This window comes from Gymnoscopelus microlampas (assembly GCF_963454915.1).
Source record: "Gymnoscopelus microlampas genome assembly, chromosome: 7".
Lineage (NCBI taxonomy): Eukaryota > Metazoa > Chordata > Actinopteri > Myctophiformes > Myctophidae > Gymnoscopelus > Gymnoscopelus microlampas.
Window position 1 is genome coordinate 2,790,603 of NC_139944.1, and position 15,045 is coordinate 2,805,647.

At 42.8% G+C, this 15,045-nt stretch overlaps 1 protein-coding gene across 1 annotated transcript in view; it reads left to right on the forward strand.

Annotated features, from left to right (window-relative positions):
* The window catches only part of LOC311048961 (H-2 class II histocompatibility antigen, E-S beta chain-like), a 52,625-nt gene extending 38,722 nt beyond the window's left edge, over positions 1 to 13,903 (forward strand). Inside the window, exons 3-10 of the mRNA XM_084062349.1 lie at positions 267 to 350; positions 652 to 906; positions 3,237 to 3,509; positions 5,510 to 5,726; positions 10,985 to 11,052; positions 11,628 to 11,741; positions 12,766 to 12,822; positions 13,811 to 13,903. Of these exons, the coding sequence (XP_083918475.1) occupies positions 284 to 350; positions 652 to 906; positions 3,237 to 3,509; positions 5,510 to 5,726; positions 10,985 to 11,052; positions 11,628 to 11,741; positions 12,766 to 12,803 (1,032 nt within the window). The 5' untranslated portion in view covers positions 267 to 283 and the 3' untranslated portion in view covers positions 12,804 to 12,822; positions 13,811 to 13,903. The remainder of the gene's footprint in view (positions 1 to 266; positions 351 to 651; positions 907 to 3,236; positions 3,510 to 5,509; positions 5,727 to 10,984; positions 11,053 to 11,627; positions 11,742 to 12,765; positions 12,823 to 13,810) is intronic.
* Positions 13,904 to 15,045: the final 1,142 nt, after the last annotated feature.

The following is a 15,045-nucleotide window of genomic DNA, read 5'->3' on the forward strand; positions in this document are numbered from 1 at the left end:
GCAGCAGCTACTGTATATACTGTTATGTGCAATAATCCAGACTGTCGTCTTGCTGGAAACAGATGATGTAACATCATATCTTTAATCTGATTGGCTGATTATTCTAAACTACAGAACGGATCCTCCTTCATTCTCTTTCAGACTCCAGAACTTCTCTTTAAGTGAACATCTGTTTATTCTGATCTGTTTATTCTGATCTGTTTATTCTGATCTGTTTATTCTGATCTGTTTATTCTCATCTGTTTATTCTCATCTATTAAATTCAGTTCAGTTTTGATAAGTGATGATGAAGATTACAGCCACCCTCCTCATCCTCTCCTCTCTACTTCATGTCAAAGCGATCCCAGGAAGTAAGTACATTATATTCATGTTATTATTTAATACATATATTTATATCTACTATTATTATATAAAAACAATACAAACAAATGACACACACACACACAAAAATGCACATAAACGTGTGCGCACACAGACACACACACGCACGCACGCACGCACGCACGCACGCACGCACGCACGCACGCACACGCACACACACACACACACACACACACACACACACACACACACACGTTTGATGATTATGTGTTATTGTCACTGTGAAGAAGTTTGTTGTAGAATGTAATGTCATCTTTGTTTTATTTCCAGTGTTCCATGAGGAGATTACTGTCATTGGCTGTTCAGACACAGTTAAAGACTCATATAAAGAGTACATGTGTGCACTGGATGGTGAAGTGTTGATGTACGCAGACTTCAACAAAGGGAAGGTGGTGGAGCCTCAGCCTCCGTTTCTAGATCATATCACCTTCACAGTAGCTTATGAAATAGCTTTCGGTATGCTGCAGTACTGCAAAGGCAACCTGGACACCGTTCGCACTGCCTTGAAGAAACCACCAGTGAAAGGTACATGAATACTATGAACACAATAGTTATTAACTAAAACGGTTGAATGTATTTAACATGAATGAAAATGTTTAAACATGTATATTAACACATTGCCTGCCAGAGTTTTTTCAGATTTTTAGCTGTTGCCTGCCAGGGTTTTGCCATGTTTTTGGTACCTGTTCGCGTAGCCACAGATTTTTTTCCTCCAGTATGATTGATCCCCAGATGGTTTCTAATCACAGATGAGATTCAGGTGTGGTTTCACAAATGTCAACGAGGTCATTTTGACCTCGTTGACATGTTTGGTTGATGTGTCAATATAGCTCAAAAGCAGTAGTTTTAAACCAAAAAACAAAGTGAATTGTTTGTCCGTTTGAATTTTAACATTGAAGTGAATGGAGCAGCAAATCTTCGAACATTTTTAGCTCCTAATCTGTGCATAATTCGACAAGGGTTGAAATTATAAAAAAATGCAAAAAAAAAAAAAAAAAAAAAAAATTGAATTTTTTTTTTTTTTTTTTCCTTTTTTCCAAAGACGTATATATACGTCTTTGGCAGACAACAGCTGATAATTAAAAGACGTATATATACGTCTTTGGCAGCTAATGTGTTAAGCATTTATGGTTTTTATGGTGAAATATTTTCTATATAATATTTATTTTTAGTAAACATGAATATGTGCTCGAGGTGCAGATAATACGATTATACAACAGTTACCATCAGAATAAAACACTGTGAGTGTTATCTCTGTTATCCTGGAAATACATGATGGGGTCTGACAGACAGACAGACAGACAGACAGACAGACAGAGTTTACTCATCCACATGGCCGTATTAACCCTTCGTGGTGCTCGGTGCTACGACCCTTTTCAGTGTGGGGGGGGAAATGTAGCTTTTTTAGCACTCCTTCAGCAGCCGCTGTTTCTAAATTTCGGTGCTTTTCAGAGATAGTTGACTCTTTCTTTTTGGGCGTCAAAAATAGCAGATCTCTGTAAAAGGCACCGGGTGCCGCGCTATGAACTTGTATATCTGCTATCGACTGGGGAGGGGCGTGGCTTATCACTTTGGGGGGGGATTGAAGCTGTGGGCATGGCCTATCAGCTTGGGGGCGTGGTTTAAGGCTTTGGGCGTCAAAAATAGCAGATCTAAAAGGCATCGGGTGCCGCGCTATGACCTTGTATATCTGCTATCGGCTGGGGAGGGGCTTGGCCTATCACCTTGGGGGGGACCCCCCCCAAAAGAATAATCCTATTTGAACTGGGGACCCCCCAAAATGATCTTATTTGAACTGGGGACCCCCCCCAGTATTTGACAATTTTGCCAATTTGCTATTAAAAAGGTCTTAAAAGTCAACTTTATAAATGTGCAGATACCCTGTAAACACTTATACTGTATGTTGGTTTGTTTACTGTTGAGTGAGAAAACAATGTTACCTATTAAGCTAATCATCTGGGGACCCCCCAGAAGTCCATGCACTCATTCAAGTATTTGAATTGAATGATGATTTATTTGATACATTTGGGGGTTGTATAAAATATTGCAATTTATTTTCAAAAGCAGCAGTTTAGTGTTTTCATATATGTTTACAATAAAGGCTTTAATTACAGTATAAATAATGACCTTTATTTGTTTAATATAACTCAGCTGATTGTTATAATGATTGACCTGGTATCCTATAGTTTCTTTGAGGCTCTACATTGTTCTCTCTACTCTCTACTTATGTGACTATTTACCTTGTGTATTGACTAGAGTTAGAGGTGGGAAAAGTACTTAAGTAAAAGTATCAATACTGCAAGTACTCTGTTACAAGTAAAAGTCTGGAATTCAAAATTGACTTGAGTAAATGTACAAAAGTATTGGCATCAAAATGTACTTAAAGTACCAACAGTAAAAGTACAAAAATATTTAAAAATAGCAGATCTACAAGGTTGTAGCGTGGCACTCGGTGCCGCGCTACGACCTTGTAGATCTGCTATGTTCAAATAGCGTAGGTAGAAAAGAGGGGTTATCCTGGAAATACATGATGGGGTCAGACAGACAGACAGACAGACAGACAGACAGACAGACAGACAGACAGACAGACAGACAGTCAGACACCTTGTTAACTCAGCCACGCTAGACAACTGGACACATAGAGAAACAAAACTTAACTACTAATTCAATCACATTGTATTTAAGATATTCAATATACATTCAAAACATTTTAATGCCAGATTTCACATCCTGAACCTATTTTAGACTTTATGTAGTGACATATTTGGCCGATAGGGGTAGTTAGACTAGTGTTGATATTATACAGATGATAATAAAGCTGAACATTAATGACATTTTTAATTGTCTATTTCCAGATGGATATGTGTTCTATGAGGCTCGCCGCTGTGTGTTTAATTCCAGTGAGATGAAGGACATACAGTACATATACTCAACTAATTTCGATGGTGATGAGCTGTTCAGGTGGGACAGTAGAGTAGGTCAGTTTGTTGGATACACTGAGCTTGGTGTGAAGAACGCAGAGCGCTGGAATAAAGATCCTACACAACTGGCTGTGATGAGAGCACAACAAGAGGCAGTCTGCAAAGGCAACATTGAGAACTATTACTCCTCTGTTCTGAACAAGAGAGGTGAGCTGATCTCAGAGCAGCACTCAACACTCATCACCTCATAAACTATAACATGAAATCATAATAAATCATTCTATTCAGAGATGATTAATGGTGTTAATATTGATCTGATAATGATTATAAAACATGACTTAATCTGCTGAGAAACATTTCAGATCCTCTTAAACACTTAAAGGGATAGTTCACCCCCAAAATGATTTTATTTCAAACGATTATTCACCCCATGGAGACTCGAATTCATGGATATTTATTTGTTTTGTCGCAGTTTTAAGCCAATATTTGATGACCGGCAAAGGTTCCGGTAGGAGACACAAAGAGTCTCCTTTGTATCTCCTACCGGTCCGCTGGTCAAATTATTGGTTTAGGAATGAGAAAAAAACAAAATAATATCCAAGAATTCAAGTCTCCATGGGGTGACTAATCCATAGAAGAAAACAAAAATTGGGGGTGAACTATCCCTTTAAGTCTGATTTATACTGTATCCTAACACGCTGTCACACAGTGGAAATAGCAGATCTACAAGCTCACAACATGTGGTGTCACCATCGTACACCGAGTATAAATGAAACATATAGATCTATTTCTGAGTGTTTTCACCTACATATAATGACCTGCCTAAAAGAGAGACACCACGATTAATGTTTTTAAATTAACTTTAAAAAGAACCATGCAGGCTAAAACACACCTCTATACACTTCATTTCAACTGATTTTATATTTTAATTATTGACTTTACTAGTTTGTTTTGTATGTTTTTAATCACCTTTGTAATATTTTACAGGATTATGTGTTTTGTTTTGTTTTGTATGTTTCTACTCTAGTACATTCACACTATTTTCATTAAATGATATTGCTTGGATTATTCTTGTTTTTATAAAGCACTGTGTAACTGTGAATTATTTAATATGTTTAAATTATATTATATAAATGCATTCTACTTTGTAGAACACTGTAGACTATTGTAGAATCTACAGTATTCTATGAAGCATTGTTCTCTGGTGCCATCTGGTGGCCAAACACTGACATTTACAGTTACAATTTACAATGTAGGCATTCATCAGAAGCTCTTAATCCAGAGTGATGTACAGTAAGCAAGGAAAACACAAGGTAATACATCAAATGCATATAAATAGTAATCTAGGGTCAAAGGTAAACCAAGAACATATCATCAGTCTAAACAGTATAATATCAAACAAATAAATAATCTGTACATTGAAACTATACAAACCTATAAAATGGCAGGTCTACAAATGACCTGGCATCTGTCTATATAACATGCTATCTAAATTACATTTTAACCTTTGCATAAGCCTGCAAGGTCATCAAGGCTAGGTCTAGTGCTACAGGCTGAGGTGGAGTCTGAAGAGGTGTGTTAATGGGGATTTTTTTGTTCCACCGTTTGGGAGCCAGAAGAGTCTAGGACGTGTGGAGCGTTGTCCAGGGTGTTTTAGAGAAGGGAGAAGAGTCCAGGACGTGTGGAGCGTTGTCCAGGGTGTTTTAGAGAAGGGAGAAGAGTCCAGGACATGTGGAGCGTTGTCCAGGGTATTTTAGAGAAGGGAGAAGAGTCTAGGACGTGTGGAGCGTTGTCCAGGGTGTTTTAGAGAAGGGAGAAGAGTCTAGGACGTGTGGAGCGTTGTCCAGGGTGTTTTAGAGAAGATTCAGACAGCTCCCCTGTGTTAGCATATAAGAGTGAGCGGGAGGGGTTGTAGGGTTGGATCAGGTTTGAAGATATGGGGGTGTCATACCTTTGGTTGCTCTGTAGGCCAACATCAGTGTTTTTGTACTCTGTGAGGGCAGCAACTGGGAGCCAATGGAGGGAGAGGAGAACGGGGGAGAGCCGGGAAACGTGAACATTTTGGCTGGTTGACCAAGTGTGTTGATGACTGGTTATTAATAATAATAATAATAATAATAATAATAATAATAAGGGTAATAATAATAATAATAATAATAATAATAATAATAATAATAATAATAATAATAATAATCTTATTTATCCAGTGGAGCCCAAAGTGAGACTGAAGTCAGAGACTCCCCCTCGTCGTGGTGAACACACTCACATGCTGAGGTGCAGCAGCTACGACTTCTATCCTAAAGTGATCCTGGTGACCTGGTGGATAGGTCAAGAACCTTTGACCTCTGGTCTCTCCTCTACTGACGAGCTCTCTGATGGAGACTGGTACTACCAGTACCACTCCTACCTGGAGTACACACCCAGGTACACACCTAACAGACACCTACTGTATACATAGAAATACACACCTCTACTGGTACTACCAGTACCACTCCTACCTGGAGTACACACCCAGGTACACACCTAACAGATAGATACATAGAAATACACACCTCTATGGTACTACCAGTACCACTCCTACCTGGAGTACACACCCAGGTACACACCTAACAGACACCTATACATAGAAATACACAATTAGTAGACACCTATACATATATTCTTTCAAAATAAAACAAGTGTTACTCACTTGGTGAAAATGGCCCATTAATTGGTAGTCTAATGTTAAGTCTCCCCCCCCCCCCACACACACACACACACACACACACACACACACACACACACACACACACACACACACACACACACACACACACACACACACACCTCCTTGGCAGTCCTTCGTTGTCGAAGATGACGTAGCTTCCTTGCGTTGTGATGAGTTTGTCAGTGGTTATCTTTGCTGGCGACGATGCCACTGTAGATGACTATGAAGCCCGATTCTGGAACCACATATCCTACCACAGGCAGGACATGCGAGGCCTGGGTCAGGAGGCTGAGATGGTACTGGGTCAGCATGAAGGTGTCTTTGCTGGCGCCGCGCCGTCCTTTGCTGGGTGCGTTTCTCCTCAAGGTGTGTGACCCCTTCGTAGCATAAAGAGCGCCAGAGTGGCCGATTAGCTGCAGCTGACTCCAGATCGTTGGGCTTGATATTGCACCTCTTTAAAGTCTGTTTTAGCTGATCTTTGTACCGCAGCTTTGGACCACCGGGCTTCCTGCTGGCTGACAAGATCTGTCCATAAAGCACCTGACGGGGCAAACGGCATCCAGGCATCCGGATGACGTGGCCGACCCACCGGAGTTGCCTCCGTGCTATGGTTGCCTCAATGCTGATGGAATCAGTGCGTTGGAGAATGTCAGTGTGAGGGACACGGTCCTGCCAGGTGATGCCAAGGATGCGTTGAAGGCATCTGATGTTAAATGCATCAAGGCGTCTGATGTGACGCCGATAGACAGCCCAGGCTTCTGACCCATATAGCAGTGTAGACATGCACACTGCCCTGTAGACTGCCACTTTTGTTGGTGTTCTTAGGTGGTTTTCAAACACACGAGAGCGCAGTCTGCCAAAGGCATAGGAGGCTTAGTTGATACGGGCCTGGATATCATCGTCAATTTGGCAGGAGGGTGTCAATATGCTGCCGAGGTAGCTGAACTGCTGGACAACCTTGAGGGGAGTGCCGCTGATGTTGAACACGGGGGGTGGAGATTTTTCTGGCGCCATGATCTCTGTTTTGTGGATGTTGATCACAAGACCTAGTGAGTGGTAAACAGAGATGGTGTCCAGGGCACGTTGCATGGCAGCTGGGCTGTGGGCCAGAAGAGCACAATCATCTGCATACTAGTACTGCCCTGCCAAGGTAAAGAGCAGTAACTACGAAAAAGAAAAACACTGAAAAATGGGTTTAAAAGTGATTCAACTGGTCAGCCAAATGAGATATCGGCATATAAGTGATATTACCCTAATTTTGCATCTGTTCTTCAGGTAATTGTTTATCCCCCAAAATCACAAAGGCTAATTTGACCTTTGGGATACAAAAATAAGTCGGCGTGTCCCAAAACGTAGTTACTGCTCTTTACCTTGGCAGGGCAGTGTAGCTCGTAGATGTTGCTGACCAGGGTCTTAGTCTTGGCTTGAAGGCGTCTGATGTTAAACAAGCTCCCATCAAGACGGAACTGTATTTGCACACCGCCATCTTCCTGGATGGACTTGTGGAAGAGGAGTGTAGCTGCCGTCAGGAATAGATTGAATATCACAGGGGCCAGTACACAACCCTGCTTCACCCCGACTTTCACAGGGAATGGGGGAGATTGCTGGCCACCAACAAGTACAGATGCATGCATGCCACTGTGGAACTGCTTGAGGATGCTGAGAAATTTAGGGGGGACGCCAAACTTCTGCAGTATAGCCCAGAGGATTTCCCGGTCCACTGTATCAAAGGCCTTAGTGAGGTCAATGAAGGTGATGTAGAGGTCCTTGTTTTGCTCCCTGCATTTCTCCTGGACTTGACGCGCAGCGAAGATCATATCCAAAGTGCTTCGGTTCTTTCTGAAACCGCACTGTGTCTCTGGGAGGATGTCCTCTGTAATGTGCGTTGTCAGGCGAAACAGCATTATCTTCGCAATAATCTTGCCAGCAACAGAGAGCAGAGAGATGCCACGGCTGTTGCCACAGCATGACTTGTCTCCCTTCCTTTTGTAAATGGTGACAATGTTGCTGTCTTTTCATTCCTGAGGAATTGTCTCGTTATGCCAGGTGTTGCAGATGAGATGGTATAGCTGTCGTTTTAAGAGGTAGCCTCCTTTCTTGAGGATCTCAGCTGGAAGTCCATCAGGGCCAGGGCTCTTGTTGTTTTTAAGACTCCTGATTGCGGAGAGAACCTCAGTGAACTTAGGAGGTTCATCGAGGGAGAGAACAGGTGGAAGTTCTGGGAGGGCATTAAGGACATATGGATCAGAAGGGTTTATTTTTTTCAGCAGGGAGTCGAAGTGCTCAGCCCAGCGCTCAAGTATCTGCTGTTTGTCTTTGAGTAACACAGAACCGTCTGCAGATCTCACTGGGACGATGTTTTGCCTTTGTGGACCATACAGTGATTTTACAGCATCATAGAAGGCATATGTGTTGTTGTTATCTGCATGCCTCTGGATTTCTTGGGCTTTTCTGAGCCACCACTCGTTCTCCATGATCCTAAGCTGTTTCTGGGTCTCACTACGGGTGGCTTTGTAATGAGAGAGGAGAAGTGGACAGTGAGGGTTGAAGAGCAGTGTGGCGTGGGCTTTGCGCTTGGATTCTAAAAGCTCCTGTATTGCAGTAGAGCTATTATCGAACCAGTCTTGGTGTCGTTTTTGGGTAAAGCCGATGGTTTCAGAGGCAGCTTGATGTATTGTTGACCTCAGTTTTGCCCACTCACTTTCCACATCAAGGCCACTGTTGTCCTTCGCCAGGGTGGCAAGCCCCTCTGCCAGTTTGCTGCGGTATTGGGCTATACAGTCTGGAGAGTCCAGAGCCCTGCAGTTGAGTCTCTTTCGAGGTTGCTGTTTCTTGTGTGGTGGTCGAATTTTCAGCTTGAGTCTGGATTTGATCAGCCGATGATCAGTCCAACAGCATGGCCCGGGTTATACAGACATCATTTTGGTCACGTTGCCGGACGATGGGGAGGCATGCGTTAATCCGACAGGCCCGGACTAACGTATTGCACCCGGACGATGATATAGTCCAGTAAGTGCCAGTGTTTGGACCTGGGATGCATCCAAGATGTGATGTACTTCTTTTTCAACTGAAAGATGGTATTGGTTAAGATCAGCTGATGTTCAGAGCACAGAGTGAGGAGTCTGAGGCCGTTGTTGTTTATTTTCCCCGTCCCGTGACTTCCGATTATTTGTTTCTGGCATCAGCGCCTACTCGGGCGTTGAAGTCACCCATCAGAACAAGCTTGTCAGAGTCAGGGATTTTAGTTAGAGCGGCATCAAGGGATTCGTAGAAGGCATCTTTGGTGTTGTTGTCAGCATCCAAAGTGGGGGCGTAGGCACTGATTAAAGTAGCAAAGCGGCCTTTCACCAGGGGGATACGCCAGGTCATCAGCCGCTCACTAATGCCTTGGGGGGACTCAGGGATGTTACTGAGTAGTCTGCTTTTTACGGCAAAGCCAACTCCATGGAGCCTGCGTTCCTCCTCTGGAAGACCCTTCCAGAAGAAGGTGTAACCTTCACCGACTTCTGTGAGTGAATCCTCTCCAGAGAACCGAGTCTCACTAAGTGCCGCAATATCTATGTTGTACCTCTTGAGCTCATGTGCAATGAGGGCAGTTCGTCTTCGAGGTCTCTCTGTCCGGTCTCGAACATCAAGGACGGTGCGGACATTCCAGGTAGCCAGATTCAAGGTCATGGTTTTTCCTTTTTCGGTTGCCAGTTTCAAAGTCATTGATTTTTCTTTATTGTTTTTGCGACCGCAAATAGAGATGCCTTGGTGACTGCGGTAGGCCACCCAGGTGAGGAGGAACAAACAATTTTTGGGTCACTTTTTCTAGACCCCTCCCCTATGAGGGGTGAGCAGTGCGGTCCCTAAATAGGGCTGCTCAGTCGCACGGGCTGCTGCCGAAGGAGGATGTTGTTCCATCCCATCTTCACAACGACCATCATACCCACGCCGCCTCTGTGCAGGATTCAAGCTAAGAGCTTCCAGTCACATCCTTGACCTGCCCCCGTCACTTTATCCCATCGCCAGAGGACTTCTATGGTGGAAGCTGAAGCCTGCGCTACGAGTGGATTTAATGTGAGGGATGGGGCGCGCAGTTCCTTCCCCCACAATCTTGGCCACACCCACCGTATTCCAGTGGCAAGAGAAAAGACTCAGGACGACCTTCGGATGAGTGAGGTTGCAGGGGGCTGCCAGTGTCTCCATTTTTCAGAGCCTGCCTATGTGTGCCCCCAGGCACAGTGTTTGGATCGTACTTAGTCTGGCACCTCCCCCTCGACCTTACCGCCATGGGTGACCCTACCAGGAGCCGAAGCTCCCGACGGCATCGCTCTCAGGTTCATTGGAACACGCAAGGCTCTCCACCACGGCAAGGTGACGATCCATGGAGAACTGACACCCACACCCACACACACACACAGTCTGTGTCCACTCCAGACACATACACGCAGCAAGCTCGTCGTCGTGCACGCATGACGAACGCACAAGGAGACCCGCTATAACTTGTGTATCTCGTTACTAAGTTTCTTCTGCCTCTTGCCTTCCTATTTTTCCTGCAATGGGGAGGAAATAGTGGAATACACAATAAACACTAGAGCGGAGGAGAGCCCAGTGGGGCATTCACGCTCCTACACAATAATAGTCCAAAATAGTTCAATGTGTTGAATCGCGGTGTGTTTCAGTGTGTAGATCGGCTACTTTCACAATCTGTCCTAATGTTAGTGTTAATTAACAGCTGCTCACTCACTGCCAGACCGGGCGGGGAGGAGGGGCCGCTTCAGCTCTGAGCAGATCCACATGCACACATTCTACTTGAGGACACACGTCATGATTATTTTAGAGTAGACGGAGAAAATATCAGTATAAGCTTATCTTATTGCCTATAACGTGTGTGTGTGTGTGTGTGTGTGTGTGTGTGTGTGTGTGTGTGTGTGTGTGTGTGTGTGTGTGTGTGTGTGTGTGTGTGTGTGTGTGTGTGTGTGTGTTACAGATCAGGAGAGAAGGTCACATGCATGGTGGAACATCCCAGCCTGACCGCGCCTATCAAGATGGACTGGGGTCAGTTACTGTACTCTACTGTACTCTACTGTAATCTTCTGTAATGTGTTACACTACACTCTGTTTTAAGGGTTAAAGAATTATTCTCTATTTGTACCTGAAGGTATATTTGTTTTACAGAAAGTAAAAACAATTAAAAAAAAACAATACAAATACATGAAAACTTAAACTCCTAAAAAGTAACCATTCTAATAAGAAGGTCAAGACAGGAGCCTCACCTACTTAGAGCTTATAAGTGTCTTGTCTAGATGAGGTCCATCATCTTTGTTTACTAATGGCTGCTCCCACATCCACATGTTAGCTATACCAGTACTAAACATATAATACACAATAAAACATAGTTGGCTGCTACATGACTTCAGTAGTTGGCCACTGATATAGTTTACTTTATTGTAATGTTTTTACTCTCTGTCTTATATCACAGATTGTGTTTATTTGGTTGTTGTCATATTATTGTCAGATGACTCCATAGAGTCAGTGAAGAACAAGGTGTTTTAATCTACTGTAATAATACAATATCATATCATATCATATCATATCATATCATTATTATAATATAATATTTGTGTTGACAGATTTCTCCATGCCAGAGTCAGTGAAGAACAAGGTGGCCATGGGAGCATCAGGTCTGGTTCTGGGTCTGGTCTTGTTCCTGTCTGGATTCATCTACTTCCAGTGGAAGAAACGAGGTGATTAACATGTTTAATTAACACTAGACCATACCCGGTCGATGCATCCGTGGGGGGATATGCGCACATGATCTGGCAACCCGGGAGGCAGTTCGTCCCATAGCTGGGCAGCCCCGTAACCATGGCGACAGTGTTTGACAGAAAAACGCTAATAAGAAGCTGAGATTTGGTGAAATTGAAAAACGGGCTTCACAGTTAAGTTCAGATGGTAATGGTCAATGGCTGTGTGCAAAATCAGAGCAATTGGTCCAGCCAGTGGGGAGAACCGGGTAGCTTCACCACCACCACTACAAACGCACAGAGGTTACTAGAATTATAGTAGGATGTTTATTACATGTTTAATTATTATACTACCAGTGGAAGAAATTAGGTGATTAACATGTTCAATTAACATGTTTCATTAATTATTATACTTCCAGTGGAAGAAACAAGGTGATGAGCATGTTTAATTAACATGTTTAATTAACATGTTTATTACATGTTTAATACACATGTTTAATTAACATGTTTATTACATATTTAATTAACATGTTTTATTAACATGTTTCATTTATTATACTACCAGTGGAATAAATGAGGTCAGATCAACAGAGGATCACATGACATGGGGAACCCTCACAGAAATGCAAACAAACAAACAAACAAACAAACAAACAAACAAACAAACAAACATGTAAAGCCACAACCTAAACTGGTTTATATTGGTTTAGAACCTTAACCGGTTTAGACCAGTTTAGACGACCTAGTTAGAGGTCAAAGTGTGTTCTATGTTGTCACATTTAGCTTTAATACATCAGTGTTACATTTAGTCCTAAATAAGAGTCAAATGTTCACATTAGTTCTGATGCAACATGTGACCCTGATGACTGAACCCTAATGTTGTTGGGTTGTTGTGTTGTTGTGTTGTTGTCTTATTGTGTTATTGTGTGTACATTTATGCATTTTATGTAGAAATACACACAATACAGTACATAGGATTTATTTGTGTGTGTGTTTTAACTGTCTTCTCTTCTTCTTCTATCAGGTCGTATTCCGGTGCCGACAACCAATGACGATCTTTAGACTCCTCCCACACACCCAGGTTCACTTCCTCTTTCTTTTTAATTCACTTTTATTTAAAATGTATAAAAGTGTATAAAACTAGAACACATACACAAAACAACATGCTGGTTGGTTCCGGTTGGTGTCACATTGTTTTTGTCCCCCACATAATGCCAATCAATTAGTTTATTCTCACTAGTCGTGCTACGAGTTAGAATAAAAGATGAACATACCAAACCATTATTATACCATAAGAAACAAAACAACAATTTTAAACTGGGGAATCATTTAGGAGGCGCACGGCACCAGTGGTTCTGGTCGGTGGTTCCGGCCGCCTGATGACGTAAAGTTATTTCCGCTGAGACCAGCTGAGAAACCCGAACATGGTATTGATCCCATAGAGTTAAAAATAATAGAGAGGGCACCGGATATCGCCTCCCATTCACTTGCATTGAGTTGCTCACCCAGCGCATGAAGCGAATTCACCCCTTCTTCCGGGTTGTAAAGTGTGATGGGCGTATCCTATTTGGGGCCACTGTGATACGTTCTGCGTCACAGAAGTGACGCGTTTTTTACGTCACAGAGGTGCGCGGCCCCGTGCGCAAGCTTGTGCGCAAGCTCGTGAGTCAAGCCCATTGGTAGAAACCGTTTTCGCTCGTACATTTGCAGTGGCCCCGTCCGTTTAAGCTGCAGTACATACGAATGGCCAGCATGTCCATTTCGCTTTAATGCAAGCACTGGGTTCTGGGGGCTTGATTGATCCCAGCCTAGAGTCTGCAGGAGTTTAGATCCCATAGCCTGAGAGGACGGCGGTCAGGTGATCAAGTCAGGAAGTGATCTGCCTGTGATTCAGTTCAGTGAAGAGACGACACAATGCAGCCAAACTCTGAACCAATCATTTGAACTAAACATTGAACTGAACTGAACCCATTCAGTTCATTGAATATAAGGGAAGGTTGTTCTAAAGTGTTATCATGTTCACACAGTTAATACATTCTGATTCTTATTGCTTTATTGTCTTTTCACAGAACACCTGGGTGTGTTTTCAGAGAAGCAGAGAGTCATCGCTGCCTCCTGGTGGAGAGAGGAGGAAATACACGTGTGTCCAATCAGCTTTTAAAGGAGCTACACCATGAATTTAAAAAATAATAATAATATTTAATATCATATTGTTTATGTCCCTCAAACGTTTTTCAAAAGGTTTGAGCCTAAATCAAGCCTCAGATATACTCATTCCAACTAACTTCTCTCTGGCTTATAAAGCAGCAATTTCACCTGCAATACCACATTGTCCTGTTTGGCACGGGGCGCTATTGAGACAGTTTGTATGCATGCTATGTCCTGGTTCTGTGGGGAAAAAGTAAAAAAAAAAAAAAAAAAAAAATTAAAACAAAAAAAAAACGTCTTTTTTTTTTTTTTTTTTTTTTTTTTGGTTAGAACTGAAAAACGGGAGGAATTGTTCCCAGACGTGACGTAGGCAGGGGGAACAAATCTGACGGACTGTTTTCAGACCAATTTACATAAAAACCACAGATAGCCTATGAAAGCCTGCATGCTCAAAGTCGGGTATTTGTTGGAACAGAAGAGAGGTGGGGGAGACCAAAAACACACACAAATGAAGAAAAAGTTAAAATTCATGGTGTAGCCCCTTTAAATAGTCATAACAGCAGCACAATGATGACATAATCAAGCTTTTAAATAGTCATAACAGCACCACAATGATGACATCATCAGGCTTTTAAATAGTCATAACAGCAGCACAATGATGACATCATCAAGCTTTTAAATAGTCATAACAGCAGCACAATGATGACATCATCAAGCTTTTAAATAGTCATAACAGCAGCACAATGATGACATCATCAAGCTTTTAAATAGTCATAACCATAGATATAGAAACCTAGACACCTCATTGGTCTCTGCAATTTGTTGGAGCGAACTGTTTGGTATGGTGGCCGCCATATTTCCGTGGGGCACGGGCACTGGCCAATCACAGCGCGTTGACTACTGGCCAATCACAGCACGTCTTTTCCAGGACTTGTCAGAATCTAGTTGTCCCGCCCCCAACTGCCTCTGATTGGCCTACCGAACGCCCCCTTCTGTGACACACCCGAAGTTTCCAGCTTACCGCCCGGAAGTGGAAGCGCGCCCGCCATACAGACGCCTCAGAGCCAGAGGAGGCGTCTACCTTTATATGTCTATGGTCATAACAGCAGCACAATGATGACATCATCAAGCTTTTAAATAGTCATAACAGCAGCGC